A 24,702-nucleotide genomic window follows, 5' to 3' on the forward strand; every position below is an offset into this window, starting at 1 on the left:
ATGTACTGGATTCAATTCTGAGAAATGTGGTTTTGTGACATCTCTCTGAGAACTGCTGAGGTCAAAATGCATCTTTTGAAAAAAACTGGAAAGATGTGGAGCAAATTAACCTGGATAGAAAATGAACAGGGCTTCAAACTGCATTGGTTCCAGTCCGAATTGGGAACCTGGCCTACTCCAGCTCACAATTCGTATGCTCATGTGTATCGAAGAGCAACGAGGTAAGATTAAAAACTCCCTTTACGTGAAGCCAGCGGAAACAGGATTAACCAAGAGGGAAGCATAACAATGATAAGAATGATAACCCCAACAGACAAACGAGTCACTGGCCCCTCCAGAGTGACTGTGGGAGGTACAGACAATTTTCATTAAATATGCCACTGGGTGACTTGCCACCCACAATATGAGGGAGGTCCAAAGATTTGTTGTGCTCCACAATAGCTTGGTTAATTGGAACAAAGTGTAGTTGAATTGTGCATCCCAGAAAGGTCCCATGTTCAATCCCCAGCTGGTTAGTCTCAGTTTGGGTGCTGTTAGGGGCACCATAACTGGCCCCTGGTTCATGGCTTACCAAGGGGAGAAGGCTCTTGGTCTCGATCACTCCATGTGCTAATGCGGACAGGGGGGTGGAACCTGCATCTCTTCCCTGTTATTGAACAGCCTGCCAATACTTGGTTGCCAAAGCTTACATGTGAATAACTAGTCCCGTGGACAAAGTAAGTGACTTGCATGGAGCCATCACTTTGCAAAGAGTCAATACCTTCAGGAGAGAAGGATGGGGAGGAATCTCGTAGAGAAAAGGGAAAGATTTGCTCTATATCTGTTATCTCAAATGAGCGCAACTTGGGTGAAAGAGAAGTGGTCATTTTTGTCATTAATACCTGAAGCTAGCAAGGTGGATATTCCATCCTTATATTGAACCAACTAGATTTTCTTCCTCATTGATCAATAATACACCAGCTTACTGCCCGATTGTTGAAGGGGACTGTTAGTCCCCAGTATTTGGCGACACCTTATCTGTTCACTTGCAAACACACATCAATCCCATTGAAGCATCTCACCCTGCTTGCAACATGACAGTTACAGAAACAACACACGTCTCTCCTCCCTCACCAAGGAAAGGTTTGCAAACACTCTTCAGTGAACACCATACCCTTTAAACAAAATTCACTCTTTACCCCTTACACACATGCCAATTTGAACATTTAGAACAATTTAACTTAAGTAATTGCTTAGAGAGAGAGAGACCTTACAAAATAACACATGCACTTGCTGTAAATGTTCACAGCTAAGTCACGTAATATCATATTGATCAAAGGTTTGAATTAGTCATAAACTAGATAAAAACAAACTTAAAAGCAACACAACAAGTTGTGTGAAGCTCACATTTACATTCCAGTGATGTCACCTATTAGCTTGAGCCTAGTGTGTTTGAACAGGAACTAGTGTTCCTTTTAGAGGCAGAGGTGATCATCATAAAGATAACACTTTTCCCTGGGAAAGTGAAGTTATTGCAAGCTGGAAATGTCTGCTAACTTGTTTATGTATGAATTGTAATTCCCTCTCAAAAAAAAAGAGGGGTGAAAGAAGAGCAAAAGGATTGCTGAGGTGCCCAGATAGAAACACAAGAAACTTACATAGTTATCCCGCGCAGACCAGCCTGGGTAAAGCTGCATGTGAAGTTGCCGTTCTTTGCGAGCCAGCTCATAGTACTTTGCTTGCTCTTCACGAGACAAAGCATGCCACTGTAACAAGAAGAGATGGGTGGACATTACTCAAACACTCAGTTGGGGACTTGAACATAGAGTGACATATGGTGAGAAATGGATGTTCGTTTTCATTAAAAGAAATCATTTTGCTGGCGAAAGGATAACATTACAATTGCATGTCTGTAGACTGACAATGCATCATGATACATCTTGTTACACACAAGGGGGCTCATTTTAATCTTGGACAATATCGGCTCCCCCCCACCCCACCCCTCCCATATTAAACTCGACATCTTTTTCAATTGAAGTCAATGGGAGTGGGGGTATTACAGGAGGTGAAACATTTCTGCCCATCTCTGACTGAGCTGCCTGGTCTCAGATGCATCTGCCAGCATTCATTCTAACTTAGTATCACCCACATCCTATACAGTCCCTAATATGTGTCTCTGATTCCTGTTCCTTCTTATGCTGACAGACAAATCACACTGAACTTTCACAGCATTCATAGCAACATTAGCATTGAATCAAAGGTTATTCTACTGAGAAACCGCTGTGAGAAACCCAGTTTCTTTGAATACTCTTCTTTATTATAAAAGTGTTGGAAAGGGGGAGTAGAGATTGACAGCCAATTAAAAATCATTCAGTCTGGTAATCCAATTGGTGTGGGAAGGTGATACACTCCAAAGATGGAGTAGTTGGAGGTCATGTGACAAAACGTCAAGTCATTTCATCCACCCAGAATTGAGAACTCTGAGTCACATGGAGTCACCATGACTTGCTCCGGTAGTTCCTCATACAACAATTCCTTTGATTCATTCTCAATTCTCTCTGCCTCCCCCCCACTCCACATTTACCCTTCTGTGATAAAGAAGGTTGTCGCTCATGTACACTACTGATTCTGCCTGCAGTAGAAACTTGTCAGATCTAAAAGGGGGTCATCAGTGGCACTTTTTTTTTTGGTTATGTATCAAGTGACAGAACAAAGGAGGATAGCCAGAGGCAATGGTAACTGTAGGGGCAGATAACTCTTAAAACTGACACTAGTGACTTTCACAAGGAATGAAAGGCAAGGATTATTGGTGCAGGAATGCCAGCGGGCTAGCACAGGACCTTTCTGTGACCTAATGCCTATTTCCTTGTGGTTTACCTTTACATCACCAGTACTGAGCTGGCTTCTCTAACAGTTTAGCAACCACAGTCGTTACTTACTGCAATTATATCTAGCACTGATAATGGTTTGAGTAAGAGAGAGAACGATGAGCTGTTGTTGTTGACCTTTTGCCAATTTTCCCGGAGTGTCCAGGAATTAAAGTTTAATCTCTCTGACACTGTTGTGAGCCACTCAGAAGAAACATCCCAAGATCATTAAAGAGGTTGGGTATTTTACTTTCCATTTTATTTGAATGTTTGATTATTAATTTTAAAATATTGTTGATGCGAATAAGGGCTGCTAACTGGGTGAGACGGTAGGAGACGAGGGGACAAGGTTAGTGGCGAAGGGATGAAACCTCCAGGAATATGGCCAAATGAGTTGGCAACCCTGGGATGAGAGTTTATTTCGAATTGGACTTGACCAGCAGTGTCAGAAATATTTAAATGTTGCAAAATTACTAAAAGGAAAAAAAAACCCTGGCAAAGTGAAGCACACCAGAATATGGAACCACTCACGTGAACACCTGATTTCTTACTTATATATTGGGTCTGCACCTGAATGTTCTCTTGTCTTCACACCCTTTCAGGAAGACTATCCCGCAGAGAATGGCTACAGGTCAAAGGAGGAGATTGGAGGGGCCACATCTATGGAAAGCACACTCTACCCGGCTCACTCAACTCCCAGCCCCACATGGCCTCTGATCTGGTACAACTTCCAACTCCACATCAGAAAAGCCGCACGTGATTTTTTTTTTCCTTCGGCTGGAAATTGGCTACTCACCCTTCTGCCGAGGATTTGGTTAATGGCTGCGCTCTCTTTCAATGTGCACTCTGCCACCACATTCGCTCTCATCTCCTTCATGTATAACATAAAGGCATTGAGTGGCTTCTTGATGTGAGGTTTCTTGGCCTCTTGCTCCTTCCTCGTTTCATGGTGAGGCTTTCTGTAGGCAAAGGGAAAGGAAGACGCTTTTCACCAATTTAAATCGCACCCGTTGATGGAACAAATACTAAAACAAAACATCGCTTTGCCTCATTTTGCACCCCACCATCCACCGAGAAAGGAAAATGTGAATTTGCATAGCTTCCTAACACTGGACTGAACATAGGAACAAGAGGAGACCATTCAGCCCCTTGAGCCTTATCCATCATTCAATTAGATCATGACTGATCTGTATTTTAACTCCCTCTACCCGCCGTGGCTCTGTAACACTTGCCTAATAGCAATCAAACTGAGTGTTGAAATTTTGAATGTGTCCTTCCCTCCTCCCAAGAAAAAAAAAATGGCAGCAAATCTCCAAATTGTCAACCTACATGTCCATGTGTTCAATCTCATTGTGAATGGGTTCTTGCTTGATCTGATGGTTCACAATGGCTGGGTGAGGAATTCCGGTGGTAGGAGGGTTAGGGTTACCGGGAACCATAGGATGGGAAAACCTAAATTGAAGATAGATAAGAAAAAATTAAAATGAACAGCACTGTGTTTACAGCCATACTTTTGGGTCACAGAACATTACTCAACAAACACCAGACAGCAGAAAGCAACATTAGCAAAGGTTGGATGGAGTGACTCATAGAGGGTGCATAAATGCAGATGTATTTACCAAACCCACTTTTAGGCAATTTCTAATGCTACGTAGGATATTGAATCAAGACAATGAACTATTAGTATTTTTTATCAATGGGAAAATATTTAAAATACAAAAGGATTGCAGGCCTCAAAATGACTCATCCTTTATCCAGTTAAAACTCCGGGAGGTGGTGTGTGTCTAAACCAGGCTGCGAAGTACATCTCTGCACAAATTCGTTCCCTCATGACAATAATCTGAGTCACTGCCAACATGGTCACTGAGAGTGATGTTTGTGCAGGCAACCGCAACTCGAACGCTGCTCATTATCTGCACAGTTGTGGTCTGGTTCCAACTGGGCTTGCCGCAGGACTGCGGCTGGTGTGTTCTGGGCTGGCTCCAACGGCTACAACTGGGACCCAGGAAGGATTGGGCCCCGGAAGGTCATTGGAATCAAGGAGCATGCCTTCTTTATGCTGATGTTTTGAACCTGCGGCTGAAGGTGCATTATTAATGTTGAAGCCTCATCAAAAGAAAATCTACTGCAGTGCAGAACGTTGCAAACAAACCCAGAAGCGGCCATGTACTCTGAGTTTTCAGGGGTGGGAAGTTGAATAATGTTAAATGAATGGGTGAGCTCAAATTTCATTTGGTACCACAGCTCTACACAGAAAGCTAAAGCAGCCGTGTTTTATTGGAAAGACCAGCTGGGCCAATTTGCCACAGGATAGCCCCGTGGGATCACGCATGAAAGGGAAGCAATTATCATCCAGTATTAAAATATGGTTAATGTGCATAGCACCTTGCCAATCGTTGATAAAGGCAACTCAAGAAAGCAGCAACAGATCCCCAGTTAACACTTCGCTGTACAGCAGAGTAACTTTGCCAGTTCACTTGCTCTATACTTGCACCCCTGTTACAAAGCACCTGCGTCTATATCAAAGGATATTCAACTGGCCACAGTGTCATCCAGAAGAAACCACTCCTTGCAACAGAAGGGAAACACTGACCGTCATATTATATGAAAATACAGCTAACTCAAGGTGAAACAACACTAACAGTCCACATGAGAGGCCCAGGCAGTGTTTGGATGGAGACTTTTGACATTATTGGCAAGAGTTTTCCACTCTGTAAAATTTCTTTTTTTAAAAACATCAGGGTGACCACTTTAAAAACGATGTTCGATTTCTCTAAACTTAACTTTAGCTTTGAGGAGTGGGTTAAGGAACACAAGGAGGGAATGAGGGGAAGAAAGTGATGACTCCTGCCCCCTTTATTAACCGAGATTGAGCAACTTAAAGGGCATTGCTGAAAAGAGAGACACGTCGCTGAAGCTTCCCGTCTTGCACTCGTCAGGGCAAACAGAAGAATACCAAATTTTATAGCACATGGCAGCCACGTTCAGATGGGAAAAGTGTCGGGTCTACCTCAAATTACCCGGGAAAGGCAAGGTATCTCAAAAATTTGAACAAGTTAAGCAAGCCGTTTCATGATGCTACTATGCAGTGGCGACACGAGTGGTATTTTCCACTGATAGAATGCTGCCGTCAGTCCAAAGACTTTCCGGCTACCACACAATTGAGCAATGTCGTGTATGAATGTCAGTGCCGGTGTGACGCCAGGTACATATGCAATACGTCCCAATGGTTGGCTGATCGAATCAAATAACGCATTCGTAATAGGCAGAGTACAGACTGTTCCCAACCAGACTGCACTTGCAGAATCCAAAATGGAACGTCTACTGTTAGATGTGATTCCGCGATTGGGCAGCACTTGCTGAACAATCCTGAGTGTGCTAATAGCTACACTAACAACCAATTTAAGATCATCAGTCGAGCTTGTAACCCTCCAAGTGACATAAATTCAGATGCAGGGACTCATTCTCTGCAAACAAAAAGAATATGTTCAAGCCTTGTGCCTTTTTTGAATTACCCAGAAGCATGGAGAGCCTATAGTTCCCCACTGCTTTCTCCATGGCAATGCCTCAGCCAATCAGAGTCAACGTGCCAACCAATCAGCACCTGTTTCTCCTGCAGTATAAATTGCTGTGTTCATTTAAAATTTGGCATTATTGCATTTGTTCTGATGAGTCTAAGATGAAAAGCTTCAGCAACATGCCTCTCTTTTCAGTAATATTCAGGTTCTGTACTACCAAGTGACAATTTATTTTCTTTCAGAACTGTTAGTCGAGTACAAAGGTGTGATAACCACATGCTAGAAACCTGAGTCAATGCTGAGTGCCAACTGTGGTGGTAAAAAGCATCAAACGCACAAGTTACATCATGCTTCTTCCACTGAAATGCCAGACAACACTTCACACATTTGAAGTCCAGTAACTTTTGGATGAACAAATGATGCAGCCATTCTGTATTCACAACCTACCACAGCCCGGAGATGAGTGCCCAGTTTGTTCTGTATTGGTGGGGCTCACTGATGACATGAATACCATGAGATTGTACACCACAACATATAGGCAAGCCTTAGATTGTAAGTCACCTTTGTAGTTTACCACTGCAGCAGCACCTTTAAGAAGCTTAGTTTAGTCAGAACAAATGATTCCCATTAATTGCTCCCCATTCAGCCACATGCACACAAAGACCCCAATCTCAGCCAAGTTTGGGTGAGCAGGCAGGGGTGTGGGGTGGGGGGCGGGGGAGGTGCTGCTAAATGGAAGGGGTGAGGTTGGCTGATGGGAGGGGAGGTGATTGCTGGGGGAGGGGGAACTGTTGCTGGACTGAGGGGAGGTGGTTATCAACAGGCCTGGAGGGATTAGCGGAGGTTCAAATCAGACTCTCGTCTCCCAGTTGCCAGTTACACAGCAATATTGACAGGGAAAGGGGGGAAAGTGGAATTGCCAGGGTGAAAGGCAGTGGTTATGCAGCTGGGGGAAGAAGTAATATCCTCTCAGTTATGGTGGGAGGCCAATTGTATGGGGAATAAACATGTCGACACAACACTCTGACTGCGTGTTACACGGCTGGTGTCATTCACCGAGCTGGCTGGTGACACATTGAATCTATCGTTTGGCTCCCACAGGTTTGGTTCCCACGGAATTCATAAACTCTTCCCTCATTCCTACATCCGACCCAGGAATTATCATTTCAATTTGAACAATTTAGTTTGAATGGTTCACTTTGGCCAATTTTGAAAGTGGGGAGGATAGTTTAATAAAATCTATTTTTGCTGCCTGCTAATTTCCTTCCGTCAAACTTCAGACGGTTAAGTACCAGATGTTCATGTAACACTTATTTTTTTAAGACAACTTCGATGTATAATTAAGACATTGTGTTTAGCTATTGGGTTAAATTCTGTTACATTGCCTGTGCAATTTGTTTCAATAGAAAAACATGAAATATGCGCAATGGGAAAAGTTGTTTTGAGCAATTAAAAGCTCAACTACACATTGGCCTTTTGTTGTTGTTGTTTAGTAGTGAAAATGGATTAAACTGTAATAATTGTGCTTTCAATCAGATAAAAATTCTAATTAATTTTTAAGTTTGGTGCTCACAGCAATTTAAATATCTAAACAGTTGAATGAATGGCTATTCGATGTTTCCTATCCAGTTTTTTGAAGAGCTTTAGTTTAACGCATTGTTATCTCAATTAGCTTGAATTATCTTCCAATTAAATGGCCAATCATAACAGGGCAAACTCAAAATGATCGCTGCACCATACCGTGTCCCCCTACACACTCGCAGCTTTGGTCTCTATCAATGCTCCTCCAACCGTCTACCTCTCTCCCGCAAGGGGTGCAACCTGGCTGCAGGGCTAAGATCAGGGCATTGTCATGTGGGGAATCTCCAGGCCAGATCCTGCTTGCTGCCCTTCCAGGGCAAGTTGAAGCAACAACTCACTGCCACCCTGTTAAACTCTTGCAAGCCAGTCAACTTCTGGCGCTGTAATTTTATCTTGGGGAAACCATGGATTCGTAATGACTAAAATGGCAAAAACCTTTCAAAGCATTGTAAAGATCATGTACAGTCGCAGTCAGTATTGTGGTAGCCAATTTATGTTACTAAGTTCTTTTCCCCATCCCTTTTCTCACCTCACCTCTCCTTCTATACCTGTTCCTTCACCTCTCTCTCTCTTCCATTTTAGTCTTTATGTCTACTTTGTTTGATCTTCTTACTTATCTCACTTCCTTCTTTCTCTCTCACTTACCTCCATGCCTCTCTTCTCTCATTCTTTCTCTCTCTCTCTGTCTTAGTTTTCCTCGCTTCCCTCAATATTTCATTGTTCCTTTGCTCACTTTCCTCCATTTCTTTCCATCTCATTCCCCTCTGTCTTCCCTCTCCCAATCATCACTCTCACATTCCTCCGCCTCACTCTCTCTCTATCTCTTATCTCTTATTCACCCCTCCCTACCCCCCATCTTCCTGTCTCTCCCTCTCTTTCTCTCTGTTTCTCCACTCCAGCCTCCGTCTCTCTCACACTTGGTTTTGTTGACAAGGGGTGAGGTTAGGGTTAGGCTTTACTCTCAAAATAAGAAGCATTAATTTTAGTGTCCATGACAAAGTTACAGCCAGAATGGCTTGTTTAGTTGCACATTCAGTCATGAGCTTGGGATCAGGAGGGGCTCCAATCAATGGAGAAATTTAGCTCCAGGCTTTACTCTCAAAATAAGAAGCATTAATTTTAGTGTCTGTGACAAAGTTACAGCCAGAATGGCTTGTTTAGCTGCACATTCAGTCATGAGTTTCAAATCCTCCTTGTACTTTAAAAACAAAGTATGAAGAACAGAAAATTACATGAAATTAAAGATCAATTACAAGCTTATTTGGTTGGATGGAGAAATCTTTGGACTTGTTTGGATATAAAAGTGTTGGCAAAAACATTCAGAAAACATGATTATGATATTAAACAGGACACACAATTCAATCATAACCTGTTGCAAAATCAAACACTGATATCACTTTGGAAAACCAAATTTTCAGACTGTATAGTCCCTCTTTGTTATCATCTGTAAAAATAAATGATTTACGCTTCACTAAAGGAGGCTAATAAGAAGTCTACCTGTTAACCAGCACAGGCAAGGATCACAATCAACATGAATATATTTGATTGGGAAAATGTTTCATATCAGGGTGAGTTGTCTTATGAGGAAAGGTTGGACAGGCTGGGTTTGTATCGCCTGGAGTTTAGAAGATTAAGAAGCGACTTGATTGAAACACATAAGATTTGAAGGGTGGATGTAGAAAGCATGTTTCCTCTTGTGGGAAAACCTAGAACTAGGGGTCACTGTTTAAAAATAAGGGGTCGCTCATTTATACCAGAGCTGGAGCGAAATTTTTTCTCTCAGAGGGTTGTGAGCCTTTGGAACTCTCTTCCCCCAAAGGCGGTGGAAGCTGAGTATTCGAATATTTTTAAGGCAGAGATAGATAGATTCTTGTTCAACATGGGGGTGAAAGGTTATCGGGGGTAAGTGGAAATGAGGATTTGATGTTACATTCAGATCAGCCATGATCCTACTGAATGGCAGAGCAGACTCGAGGGGCTGAGTGGCCTAGTCCTGCTCTGAATTCGTATATCTGTATGTATTGAGTCTAGTTTAGGGTGCTTGCTTTACTGTCTGAAACCTTTGTTTTCAAAGCTTCATTGTTCATCAAATAGTCAGCTTGCTGGATAAGCCACAACTTCATATGGTTAAATACTGTGACTGGTGCTTTCACACTTAACAAGTCAGTGAAATGCCAACTCTGCAAATTCGAACAGATATTTTTGGCTATGCATATGTTCAGCCTTAGGTGGGATGTAGCTGCACAATTAAATGGTCAAAAATGGATACCTGAGAGTCATTTACAGTGTGTGATCAAGTGGGCCAGAGCACAACCTAAAATTGATAGGGAACCGCACGTGCAAACAGACAGAGGACCAAACCTGGGATTGCCAGGACAAGATCAAACTGTACAAAAGCACTGGGGAGCCCTGGCATGTCTGTTGTAATCTTGACGTTCTTGGCTACAATTGTGCCTCTTGCAGCACTACCTGGGAAGCACATTGACACCAACTTGAACATTTACTTAGTGCTAATGTGAAATTACAGAATTGGTAACCCGCTACAATTCTTTTTTCCTCCCTAAGTTAAGCAATTAAAGTCTTACAACGGTTTTGATGCAGTGTCAATTTCAAAGTCTTGAAACAGCTTAAAAAGAAAGAGGGTCCTGCAGCCGTCTTGCTAAAGTTCAAAGGAAACAAAGGGCTTACCAGTTAAGAGGAGGTGTGAGCTGTCCAACAGCACCTGGAGACAGGGGATAGAAGGAGGGGATATCAGGACCTGGGGGGTGTCTGTGCATGCCTGTAGGGAGGGGAGCAGGGGTCCAGGTGAGAACATAACACAAGCATATTAGATTTCCACAAGTTATTTCAACTCAATTAAGCAAGAATAAATAGTGTGTGCATCAGACAAGAAATAATTAGAAATTATCTTCTCAACTTTTCTTTCGAAATTGAGACCTCAATGGTATTGAGTACAATCATTATTTAACTACATTGCTTGTGTTTCAACTTAATTTGGATAGATTGTCATAACTTAACTTAGCAATTAAATCTGGTAAATGTTTTTCTTAATGCCTTATTTGGGAAAAAGATGATATAATATTAATAATAAAGCTGCTCCTTTGATGTTTCATCTTCAACCATGGTGAATTCATTTACCATTCCCCGTTTGACAATAATCGCTATGTACACCTGAATGAGAGGACGCGAAGCAATATCACTTCAGTTTTTAAGATAATTATTCTTCCCTATTGGGAAGTGCTGGATGTGATTGGTGTCTTTGGGCTCTGCTGTTGAATCATCAATTTTTGGGATTTCAATTCAAAGAGTCCTCTAACGCAGCGCAAGAATGAAATGTCTTGACTATTATTGGATAACCCAAGAAAAGTAGTTCAGGATGTTTTAAATTAAATCTTCTCTAGACTCCTCACAATCATTTCAGCTTGTCCAATTTCTGTTTTGCTTTTAACTGTCTCACTCAAGTTATTTCAAATAAAGATCTGCCAAGTTACTTAAATGCAAACAGTAACATTGAAAGAACGTTCTCAACAACCGCTCACCTTTAACCTAGTAAAACATTTCAAGGTGCTTCTTTGGCAAAAGTTGACAGCGAGTCAAAGAAGAGCAATTGGCACAGGGGATCTAAAGCTTCTCCTTGTGGTAAAATGGTTGGTAAACTTCATGGAGTGCTGTAAATTTCTTTGAAATGCACGATTGTGCCATTTATGAATGGAACTCTGCTCCTTCACCTAACCCCAACCAAAACAAAATTCATTCCCGCCCCCACCCCCCGCGAGTTTCCCTCAAAGGTGGCTCAAAACTGAACCTTTGTTAAGCAGCAGCCTTGTTGCTACTCCCAATAATTAGGTGGGTCAGCATAGTACAGAATCCTTCTCTCAGACATTCAGCACGAAACTTCAGGGCTTACTAGATGCCTTACTTTAAAAGAATAGTAACTCCTAACCCATCTTTCAGTTGGCTTGGTGGTACTGTCACTGGACCCAGGGTAATGGTCAGCAGATGGTGGAATTTGAATTCAATAAATATCTGGAATTAAAAAAATTTAATAATGACCATGAAACCATTGTCATAAAAGCCCATCTGGTTCACTAATGTCCTTTAGAGAAGGAAATCTGCTGTGCTTACCTGGTCTGGCCTACATGTGACTCCAGACACACAGAAATGTGGTTGACTCTTAAGAATGCCCTCTAAGTAAGGGCAGTTAGGGATGGGCAATAAGGCTGGCCTAGCCAGTGATGTCCACATCCCACGAACAAATTAATAAAAGCTGGAGCTCGGGATTTTGCATGGGTGTGTTTCTTGGCTGAGATGCTCATTTCTATGGGGAACAGCAATTTTAAACACACAGGATAAGACAGGACCTCTTTTAAAAGTTAATAGAATGGAATATGCTCATCAGTGACCTATCAGCAGTACAGGAAGGAAGGGTATATTGACCTTGGAAGGAGTGCAGCGTAGATTTACCAGAATGGTACCTAACTCCAAGGGTTCAATTGCGTGGAGAGATTACACAAATTAGGGCTGTATTCACTGGAATTTAGGTTATTAAGGCTGATTTGATCAAAGTTTTCAAGATAATTAAGGGGAATGGAGAGGGTAGATTGGGAGAAATAATTTCTGCTCGATGGGGAATCCAGGACTTGGGGGCATAGTTAAAGAGTTAGAGCCAGACCTTTCAGGAGTGAAATGAGTGCACTCTAATCCACACAAAGGTCGAGGCTTTCCGGCCCCATTGTGGATGAGGCGGGACCCCAGCCAGAAGTCCATTGACTGGCGGCGGGACTGGAAGATCCTGGCTGCGGGTCGGGTGCAGAAAATCCCACCAAAGGGTGACAGAAGTTTGGAACCTCTTCCGCTAACTGTAAATGATGCTGGATTAATTGTCAACTTTAAATCTGAGATCGATAGAATTTTGTTGACCAAAGATATTAAGGGATGTGTTGCAAAGGTGGGAATATGGAGAGAGGTCACAGGTCAGCCATGATTTCAGTGATTGGAGGGACAGGCTCGAGGGATGGAAGTGGCCTCTTCTTGTTCCTGGGTTGTAGGAGTTAAGAAGCAAACTAAAGCTGTTCTCCTCTGTATGAGTAGAATCCAAACTAGATTCTCATAGGCTTCCAATTATATTCAATTTTCTTCTTGTTAGATGTGATTTGTTAATCTTCACCAATGAGTCAGGCAGCCCATTTAAAAAGAACAGAGTGCATCATTCTGGGTTTAAAGTTTTGGCAGACTGAAGTGTGTTCAATGGAAAAAGAAAACACTAATTCCCCTTTCCTGGCATTTGTGTCAGCTCCTATCCTTCCTATTCCCTAGAGAAACTGGAATTAAAATGTTTCACAGTTTATTTCTCTGGCTTCAAACAGAAAAAAAAAACACAGAAGGCCAATGACATTGGCATTTAAATTGTTCAATTTAACCTTTTGTTAACTATTACCGTGCTCTCCCAAACCACCCCCACCCACCCACCCACCCCCCAACTCCACCACCTCCACCACCCAGATCCTGAACCAAAGTGAACGATTTCAAATTCTCAGGTTTGCAGGGCATGTATTGTTTTCAGCTCTGGACTCTGGGGTTCCCAGATGTACAGAAAGGAATACACTGTGGCTACAAAACAGTACAGGGCCAGTTGTCAGCTATCTCTCTCAAGACACAGGGTTTTCCAGCATCTGCAACTTTACAGGATCAGCAGTTAATTAAGAATCATTTTCAGCCCCTTAATGCTAACACTTGATATGATTCATTTGCCTCACGATTGTCACTCCAGCTCATGCTAAGCTCTTCATCAAGCTGATTCCTTAGGGCTTCAAGGTCAAATAGTTTTGCATGTGCAGTATTCAACATCCAAATCTATGCCGGGAGAACTCTCTCAACTGACAACCCACAAACATGAAGCCCTACAGCTTTCAGAAGTGCCTGGCAGGATTAAAACAGGGTTTTAATCCCAAATAGACCTTTGCGTTCTGTGGTATACCTGAAAACATCCCCTCAGGATGTCTCTGCTAACTCTGTAAAACACAGTGTTTATTCTCGCACATTAAATTTCCCCCTCTCTGTAAAGCAGACATACACTCCCTATCGGGCAATTGCTGACACTGCATTATCACGGAGCTGGAGCCAAAGACAAGCCTCTCGATAATTGGGATGCTCAAGTGCAACAAACACAGCTCGACTTGCGTACTCCTCACCATCCACTGAGTCAAACGACCTGGGTGGCTTTTTTAACCTTGATATAAGTAAGCCAATGCTGCACAGCATGCAGATACCAGGAACAAACGGTTAATCGAGATTAGAAAGAGTAGGGTTGCAATCTGGTCAATGGCCAGCTGGGGGAAAACAAACATGGTGGCTCCGGAACCAATTGAGATTAAGGGAGACATGGCTGATGTGGCTCAACATAATTGCCTGTCACCAGCCTCTGCAATTCAAAATTGGGAGAGCAACAGCCTGACATAGTAATCCTCACGGAATCATGCCTTACAGATAATGTCCCAGACTCCATCATCGCCATCTCTGGGTATGTCCTGTCCCACCGGCAGCACAGGCCCAGCAGAGGTAGCAGCACAGTGGTATGCAGTTGGGAGGGAGTTGCCCTGGGAGTCCTCAACATCAACTCCAGGCCCCTTGAAGTCTCAAGGTATCAGGTCAAATATGGGCAAGGACACCTCCTGCTGATTACCACATACCGCTCTCCCTCAGCTGATGAATCAGTGCTCACCCATGTTGAACGCCACTTGGAGGAAGCACTGAGGGTGGCAAGGGTGCAGAATGTACTCTGGGCGGGGGACTTCACTGTCCATCAACAAGAGTAGCTCGGTAGCACCACAACTGACCGAGCTGGCCGAGTCCTGAAAGACATAGCTACTAGGCTGGGTCTGCAGCAGATGGTGAGGGAACCAACAAGAGGGCAAAACATGCTTGACCCCATCCTCACCAACCTGCCTGCCGCAGATGCACCTGTCTATGACAGTATCGGTAGGAGTGACCACTGCAAAGTCATTGTGGAGACAAAGTCCCACCTTCACATCGAGGATACCCTCCATCATGTTGTGTGGCACCATCACAATCCAAATGGGATAGATTTCGAACAGATCTGGCAACTCAAGACTGGGCATCAATGAGGCACTGTGGGCCATCAGCAGCAGCAGAATTGTACTCAAACACAATCTGTAACCTCATGGCCCGGCATATACCCGACTCTACCATTACTATCAAGCCAGTGGATAAACCCTAGTTCAATAAAGAGTGCAGGAGGACATGCCAGGAGCAGCACCAGGCATACTTAAAAATGAGATGTCAATCTGGTGAAGCTACAACACAAGACTATTTGCGTGTCAAACAGCATAAACAGTAAGTGATAGACAGACTTTGACTATCCCAAAACCAACGGATCAGATCTAAGCTCTGCAGTCCTGCCACATCCAGTTGTGAATGGTGGTGGACAATTAAACAACTCACTGGAGGGGAAGGATCCACAAATATTCCCATCCTCAATGATGGAGGAACCTGACATATCAATGCAAAAGATAAGGCTGAAGCATTTGCTACAATCTTCAGCCAGAAATGCCAAGTGGATGATCCATCTCGGCCCCCTCTGGAGGTCCCCAGCATCATAAAGGCCAGTCTTCAGCAAATTCGATTCATTCCATGTGATATCAAGAAATGGCTGAAGGCACTGAGTACTGCAATGGCTATGGGCCCTGGCAATATTTCAGCAGTAGTACTGAAGACTTGTGCTCCAGAACTTGCTGTGCCCCTAGCCAAGCTGTTCCAGTACAGCTACAACACTGACATCTACCCGGCTATGTGGAAAATTGCCCAGGTGTGTCCTGTACACAAAAAGCAGGACAAATCCAACCCAGCCAATTACCATCCCATCAGTCTACTCTTGATCATCAGTAAAGTAATGGAAGAGGTCATCTATAATGCTATCAAGTGGCACTTGCTTAGCAATAACCTGCTCACAGACACCCGACTTTGGACTCTGCCAGGGCCACTCAGCTCCTGACCTCATTACAGCCTTGGTTCAAACATGGACAAAAGATCTGAACTCCTGAGGAGAGGTGAGAGTGACTGCCCTTGACATCGAGGCCACATTCGACCGAGTGTGGCATCAAGGAGCCCTAGCAAAACTGGGGTCAAAGGGAATCAGGTGGAAAACTCTCCATTGGTTGGAGTCATACCTAGCACAAAGGAAGATGGTTGTGGTTGTTGGAGGTCAGTCAACTAGCTCCAGGACATCACTGCAGGAGTTCCTCAGAGTAGTGTTCTGGATGCAACCATCTTCAGCTGCTTCATCAATTTCCTTCCATCATAAGGTTAGAAATGGGTATGTTCACTGATGATCGCACAATGTTCAGCACAATTTGTGACTCTGCAGGTACTGAAGCTGTCCATGTCCAAATGCAGCAAGACCTGGACAATATTCAGGCTTGGGCTGACAAGTGACAAGTGCCAGGCAATGATCATCTCCAACAAGAGAGAATCCAACCATCACCCCTTCAAATTCAATGGCATTACCATCACTGAACCCCCACTATCAACAACCTGGGGATTACCATTGACCAGAAACTGAACTGGACTAGCCATATAAATACTGTGGCTACAAGAGCAGGTCAGAAGCTAGGAATCGTACGATGTGTAACTCACCTCCAGACTCCTCAAAGCCTGTCCACCATCTACAAGGCACAAGTCAGGAGTGTGATGGAATACACTCCGCTTGCCTGGATGAGTGCAGCTCCAACAACACTCAAGAAGCTTGACACCATCCAGGACAAAGCAGCCCACTTGATTGGCACCACATCCTCCAACATTCACTCCCTCTACCACCAATGCACAGTGACAGCAGTGTGTTCCACCTACAAGATGCACTGCGGGAATTCACCAAGGCTCCTTCAACAGCACCGTCTAAGCCCACTACCACTACCATCTAGAAGGACAAGGGCAGCAGATACATGGGAACACCACCAACTGGAAGTTCCCTTCCAAACCACTCACCATCCTGACTTGGAAATATATTGCTGTTTTTTCACTGTCACTGAGTCAAGTTCCTGGAACTCCCTTCCTAACAGCACTGTGGGTGTACCTACACCACATGGACAGCAGCGGCTCAAGAAGGCAGCTCACCACCACCTTGTCAAGGGCAATTAGGGATGGGCAATAAATGCTGGCCCAGCCAGCAAAGCCCACCTCCCATGAATTAATTAAAAAAAAACAAAACAGGCACTCCTGTTCTTTATTTCGTCTCTGTGTGCAAAGAGTAAACATTCCTTCCTTTCTCTTTCAGTGATGATTGCACTGCCTCTGTGTTTGGTCAGCTGCATCATGCACAATAGACAAGAGCGCTGTACCATTCACCTTACATTATTAAAGTGTAAACAAAGTACTGCGCTGAGGAAATAACTATATTAAGGTACACTGGCTTCAGCCAATCAGTTTCTTTAGCTATAGCTATGTCCTATAATGGATTGTGATGACTCTTCTTGTTACCGTCTCTCAGTTGATGACCAGAGCAAATCACTTTGTGTGATAATGTGAAACTGGTGAGGGCGGGCCAACAGTCCATTTTGCATCTCCCTGCACCTTTATTGTTGACCAGTTTTATAATTATCGCACAAAGTCAAGACCTGTCCCCCCCCACTCCACTTTTTAAAAAGAGAGCAAACACTCCATGCGGTGTGCACAGCTAATGTGGCATCAGCAGTGATGGACTGAATGGCCTCCTATCAATCTAAGCATTCCTTGAAGCGATAGCAAATCTCAATATTGCTGCGTTTCCTTTATTTTTCCAGTAAACGTCGCTTTTTTTGGGGGGTGGGGGGGGGGTGCGGGTGCAAGCTCATCAAGTTTGTTATGACACTCGACCAACCATGTTACTCTCTCAAATTCATCCACAATACGTGGTGAGGTTTGAAAATTTGGTGTGCCGTGAATTAACGCAACGCACAGATAATGCTCCTGTGCCGTTTAACGCTCACACAGTTAGAAGATGACACATGAAAAGGACATGGCTCACGCATCAATTCCTCCGCGTTCAGGTTCAGTAAGGCTATGCATAAGATATTCCTCACCTCGTTTGGAGTTGATGTCTGTGGGGATTTGTGCAGGATGAGATCCAGGTGCGAAGTGCTCATCGCTGTAGGTGATGAGGGGTGTGAGGGGATGAACTGCATGGCATGGCTGCACCACGGGCACCTTGTTCGACTGGAACAGATAACAAAAGAATATTTGTTTTTGCTGTCAGAGCCTTTAGTGTTGACTTACCGAGAATGATGCAAGCTGGTGTTTACGTGCAGTAGACCATGAGGTGTTGCATGGGATAAGCAGCAACAAAGCAGAAGATGGGGCATGTCTCCCTCAGATGACGGGGTGGGTGCGACCATATCTCAAAAAGAGAAACAATAATAGATACATGCAGGAGTCTGTTTTACATCGCACTGCAGTTAAAGGCAGTGAAAATCAGCCAATTCTCTCCAACAACTTGCTTCACTGGCGATGACCCCTCTTGGTGCTCTGACCAAAGGTTTATCCAACATCAACCCCAATGGCCACAATTTGGACCCTCTGTTCCTGGAGGATAGCCTGGGTGAATGTCTCCAAAATGTTTCCGGCCTGATGGTTGGGAAGCGTTGGTTCCAGGGAAGGGGGATTTTAGTTACAAGGTTCTCCTCGGAGCAAAGGAGATGGGAGAGAGATTTGACAGAGCCAGCAGGTTTGGATAAAGTGGACAGGGGAAAACTGTTCCCATTAGCTGATAGTACAAGGGCTAAGGGATAAAGGCGTAAGGTTTGTTTTTTAAACGCAGCGGGTGGAATGACTTGAAACTCTCTGCCCACGAGGGTGATGGAAACAGAAACAATCAATGACTTGAAGAGGAAGTTGGATGGACACTTCAAGGGAATAAACCTGTGGGGATCGAGCAAGAGAATGGGACTGGCCGGACTGCTTTGCGGAAAGGCGGCAGGGACTCGAAGGGCCAAATGGCCTCCTTTTGTGCCATAAATGACAATGAGTCCTGCAATGGCACAGCTCTTGAGATTAGCAAGCGCAGGAGTTGGCACCTCTGGGTGCACAAACCATGTTAAGGCAGCCTCCTTGCAACAGGATTTAACATTCTCTTTGCAAAGTAACTTATTCAAAGGCTGTGCATAACTGGGATTAAATTGTTAGGAGGGTGGGGAACAGTGGTGGAGAGCTCTCAAGTGGCTCTGACTGTGGGGGGGGCGGGGGGGGTGTGGTTAGTGTAACACAGTGGCAGTGATTATGTTGCCTGTTATACCCCCTCCCCATTTTCATTGCCCAATTCAAAATTAGCCCCACTCACCCCTTGACTCCAAAAAAAACTGAAGCAGCAACCTGGTGAACACAAGCAGCTGGCTGTAAATCTGATCTAACCTGGCCTCGATCACATGCTCAGTAAACTGAACTGAATCTTCATGCTGCAGTAATTTAAATGCCACAAATATTTTTATTATCCTGGCAAAATGAAATCATTACAATACACTTCAGGGTTTTCATCTTCACCTATTCAATACATTTCCTTAAACGAAACACTTAAAAACATCTTTATTTCTCTGTTTGGCCCTGCCTAACTGTACATATGAGAAATATTTAGCAACAAAGGGCCCTTTTTCTCCCCCCGCTGCCTACTGCACGCCAACTCCAGGCTGTCACATTTGTACCACAGATGGGGTGAGGTCAATTTTTGATACGCTTTAAAAAGGTCAAAGTGAAGAAAGTGCGACAAGGCTCTGCCGGGAGAAGCCTTTGACCTGTGAGATTCTCAGGCACCTCCCATCACACACCTGCCTGAGATTTGTCAGGTTTATTTTCAGAACACTGCACAATATTAACACATCTATCCAAAAAAAAATCCAAATATAGTCGACAATTCAAGATTCTTGAAGAGCCTCTGCAACTGTGAGCACATGGGCGATTAACTGGAGCCAATTATGGGAGATTTCTTTTATAAGTTTACATGTACACTGCGCATTATTAATCTCCGGTTCCAATGAGTCACTTTTTATTTGATCTCGGGATGAAGGGTGATGCTGGCAAGGGCAGCCATCATTGCCCATCCCTTGTGGTTCTGAGGAGGTGGAGATGCTCTTCGTCCTTGAAGACATGGTGCTGCCACGGTGTTGTTCGGTAAAGAAGAAAGAACTTGCATTTAGGTAGCGCCTTCCATGACCTCGGGATATCCCATAAAGTGCTCACAGCTAACTCGTTACGTTTGAAGTGCAGTCAAGGTAATGTGGGAATCACACAGCAAGGTCACAGGAGCAGGAATGTGGTCATGACCTTTTTCAGTGATAATGATTGAGGGAAGAATATTGGCCATGCAACTGAGGACTCCAACTTCTCCCAAATTTTGGAGTCCAGACCCCCACTGCTGGTTAAACCCACCACTGAACTTTTCCTGGTGGAACTGCCAAAGAAACTCACCTCCAAAGGTTTTGTTCTGCCTCCACTTTGTGCCAAGAACAAACCAGTTCATTTTAAGCAAAGTCAATTGTTTGTAAATCTGCACATGCAAATCATCCCAATCTGTGCCAATTAATCATAGACAAATAGTGGTGGGGTAGTGAAGGAGAAAAAACACTGGATTCAAACAAGAAGCAGTTTGGTGCTGTGATGGCCAAAAAGGCTCCCTCAGTCTTGTAGACTTACTGACCTTAACTGTTGTCAGCTGTGGCCCAGGGGGTGGCACTGTCACCTCAGAGTTAGGGGTTGTGGATTCAAGTCCCTCTCCACAGCCATCAGCACAGAACCTAAGCAGTACTGAGGGAGTGCTGCACTGCTCAAGGTGCTGTACTTTGAATGAGATGTCAAACTGTGGCCCCACCTGCTCTCTGAGGTAGACATATAGACTCCCATGTACTATTGCAAGGGAGTTCTCCTGATATTCTGGTCAATGTGCATCCCTCAACAACCAGCCCAAAACAGATTAAACAGCCAATCTTCTTATTTGCTCTTTGTGGGCCCTTGCTCAGCATAGACTGGCTGAAGCATTTCCTTACAGCTCCAATTCATTAGAGTTTCATTGGCTGTAAAGTACTCTGGAACATCTGGGGTTGTGAAAGGCGTTATATAAATGCAAGTTGTTACTGTTGTAGGATGTCGCGATATCAGCTTTGTCACAACTACATATAGTGTATTACACCTTATATAGAATAAAATTTTAAAATGCCGGCAAGACTGGAAACTGGATGCATACACAACCCTGCTGTATATATCTGGAGCTACTTACACAGAGGTAGATTTAAAAGTCAATCCTTTACTTTATAGACAAAGAATGTGTGTCAGACAGATGGCTCTACTGAGTCCTATTAAGCCTAACCAAAGACACTGGATAGGAAAGCATTTAATGCTTGACTGCAGAGGCCATGTTTGACTAAATTTCTCAAGAGGAAAAATAACATTAAATACCATTGTAATGGCACTGTACTAATTAAAACGACAAGGCCTCATCAGGAAGTGATGCCATGATATTACGCACAGTCAGCCAAGGCCTTAACCTCATGAGAGGAAGTGGGTTTTGGTCCCTGTGGAGTTTTATTTATTGTAAATCCTGTGGGTTAGGAAACTTCAAACAGGCCCGGCCTGCCTACATTACCAATAACTATAATCATCGCTCAGTAATGGCTCCTGCCAGGAGGTTAGCATCTGAAATAAGGAACCAGCCGAGAATGTGCTCCAGGTGTTAGATATCTGACCCACTTTAACCTCTTTATCAATGTTTTAAGTGTTTAGCAGTGAAAAATGGTGGTTGAACTAAAGTTACACTTGGTTGTCTGACTGACATTAAAGGAAGATCCCGTTCTTTTATTGGTTAAGTGGGTGGGGAAGGTAGGAGATATTCCCTGGCATTGGAAGCAAAATTGGGGGGTGGGGGCAGGGGGCAGGGGACGGGGGGGACGGGGGGGGGGGGGGGGGGGGTGGCGTGTGGCAGGGGGCGAAAGTTCCTAAGAGGATGCAGGAAACCTTGCAGCCCTATTCCTGCTCATCATCTACCAATGCCAATTTGACAACAGCTGGGTGGTTATAGAGTCCAAATAGGTCAGGTGGTAGACCCTAGCAACATACAAACAGGGTGGCATGATGCACATCGTACCCACCCTGCACCCCCTCTAGCCTTGCGCCCCACCCCCACCCCAAAAGAAATGCTATTTTAAGATGGTACTTGACAAGTGTGCGCCTTGCATTCTCCACAAAGGATAACCTGGAAATCCAGCCACAGGGGAACTAGATTTCATTTACTTCTCCAGGAAGGAGTGATTTTCTGAGCTCTTCAAAAACAACCTAGGCCAATGCCCCACTGAGTTCTTCCTTGCCCCGCTCTCCCTCCAGATTCACCATCTTTCACTGTGCGGGTGAGATCCGCTAAGGCACACATCTTCCACTGTTAGTAGACAACTTTGAACATTATATAATACATTTTCTAGGTGCATTTAATGACTTTAGTGACAGTTTAAAAAAATATTTCCTGCATTGTAAATGTCAGTAATATGCTGTATCATTAAGCTAGGTTAGAAATCCATGATGGTGGATGGAACCAATTGGGAAAACTGTTGCAATTGTTTGAAATTTGGTATTCTTGCAATAGTCCTGATGAGTGCAAGATGAAAAGCTTTGGCACCATGTCTCTCTTTTTAGCAATATTCAATTGGGGCAAGTAAATTGTCTGGTCAAAACACAGGTCTTGAATTGGTTCAATTTCTCTGTAATTTTTCCTGAATCGGCGAATCAGCATGAAGTTCCTTACTTGAGCCAATCAGGAAAGCGTGACACTCGATTCTCTCTGCTGCCGACCAGTTTAATATGCCAACCTACATATCGAATGTGTGTTGCGCTGTAAGCAAGACTTTTTAATTATATAGATAGGAACTGAAAGGAGAAGTCTTGGGGCTATATGAGGCCTGGATATTTCACATGTAAATCCTAAACTTTGAGAGTCTTCCTCTAGTCAGTGGTGACATTATAAAAATTCACTCACTGTGATCTCCATTTGCAGGACACAACGCAATGTGCGTATCTTGAAGTTACAGTGGGCAAAAAGTGGAATCCTTAACACAGAGATGAACAGAAGCAGCTTGCTGCAATGAGGCTATATGCAAATAACAGATATAGAGTAATCATGCATGTGATTAAACTTTATCGACTTTAATAGAAAAACCTGGTGCAGGCACTGGTGAGAGGAATCAGAAATACTGATGCCAGGTACAGAGGTTCTTCTCTCTCACTGATTGATTTGCTCGAATCATGTCTTAAGGGAAATTCAACCTGCCCAATGCTTTAATTTAGTACATCATTTCTTTGAAACCGTGTTTGGGAAGTATACAAAAATCACATAACACCAAGAGGCACGTTACTTAAGTTGGCATTGTCAAGGGAATTATGATTGAAGGCTGCATCTTATATCACTGACACTGTAGAGAATACTGGTGTACAAAACATCATGAAAGGTACTTAATGGAACAGAACCCCCTTCCCAATTGTAACTGACCACTGGTAAATCCAATGGAGCCCTATTTACTCGATGAATGGGATTCGCTTTGAACCCTCTTATGCAAACACACAGACACACACACACAAACACACACACACACACACACACACACACACACACACACACACACATACAGAAACACACACATTAGGGTTATCCACTCTGGTAGTCCAGGTCACATGACTGCTTGAACAAGTGGCCCACTCCACGCTCCCACCATTTGGTGATGTGACATGTCCATCCTTGCGGTGCACCGCCATCCCATGTCAAAGAGTAATTGTGTTGGTATAGCCTCTGACACATTCTCAGGATGTCTTAAAGGGCTTCACAACTACTGAATCACTTATGAAACATTCTCTGTGTTGTAAGGTAGGAAACACAGCAGCCAATTTGGGTACAGCAAGCTGCCAGAAACAATGAGATAGTGACTGGATATTGGGGAGAATTTTACACCAGCGTGATTTTATAGTCCCGCCGAAGCTAATGGAGTTTTGAATGGCTCACCGCATTTTAAGGCCCCCCCGCCCCCCCCAGCGACAGGGCAGTAAAATTCCACCCATTCTATTTCTCTATTGTTGGCCGCGTGATAAATATTGGCGAAGACAATGGATGGGATTGCCCTACTGGTCTTCAACATAGTGCGAGGGGATCTTTCGCATCCACCTGAACAGGATATTGGTTCAACATCTCCTGCAGAAGACAGAACCTCTGACAGTGCACTCCCTGACTACAGCACTGCCAGCCTAGATTATGTGCATGTGTTCCTAGTATCCACCAATAGTCGATTCAGTTTCCACCTCTCATGTTGTGCTGTCTCTGCCACACGATGGGAGCACGGCTCTTGTCTCCTGTGTTTCTGCCAGGGCTATTCTGGAGTCAATTTGCAGAAACTAATCAACAATGCTATGACCCTGTTATGCAGCAGTCTACAACATCCCTGAGTAGTTTGCTAACTTGTCATCTGGACATGAAACTAGTATTGCAGATCACCCACCCACTTGAAAAACCATGACAAATTGGAATTTTACACAGCAGGTTAGGAATTCTATATGAGGCCAAAGGCAGAGTGACTGGAAAGAAAAGAAACAAAGGCTTACATTTATGTAGCGCCTTTTATAACCACAGGACATCCCGAAGCCCTTTTCACTCAATGGAATACTTTTGAAATGTGGTAATGTAGGAATCAAAGCAGCCAATATGGGCACAGCAAGGTCCCACAAATGGTAGTTAAATAAATGGCCAAATC

The 24,702-nt window shown here is 43.9% G+C and overlaps 1 protein-coding gene across 10 annotated transcripts in view; it reads right to left on the reverse strand.

Moving 5' to 3' along the window:
• The window catches only part of lef1 (lymphoid enhancer-binding factor 1), a 171,503-nt gene that overhangs the window by 69,472 nt on the left and 77,329 nt on the right, over positions 1-24,702 (reverse strand). For all 10 annotated transcript variants that reach the window (XM_041198263.1, XM_041198272.1, XM_041198290.1 and 7 more), the window contains exons 4-8: positions 18,019-18,151; positions 10,634-10,724; positions 4,176-4,298; positions 3,643-3,805; positions 1,638-1,745 (exon numbers count right to left, since the gene is read on the reverse strand). In XM_041198263.1, the coding sequence (XP_041054197.1) occupies positions 1,638-1,745; positions 3,643-3,805; positions 4,176-4,298; positions 10,634-10,724; positions 18,019-18,151 (618 nt within the window). The remainder of the gene's footprint in view (positions 1-1,637; positions 1,746-3,642; positions 3,806-4,175; positions 4,299-10,633; positions 10,725-18,018; positions 18,152-24,702) is intronic.

Source organism: Carcharodon carcharias, chromosome 1, assembly GCF_017639515.1.
Source record: "Carcharodon carcharias isolate sCarCar2 chromosome 1, sCarCar2.pri, whole genome shotgun sequence".
NCBI classification, from domain to species: domain Eukaryota; kingdom Metazoa; phylum Chordata; class Chondrichthyes; order Lamniformes; family Lamnidae; genus Carcharodon; species Carcharodon carcharias.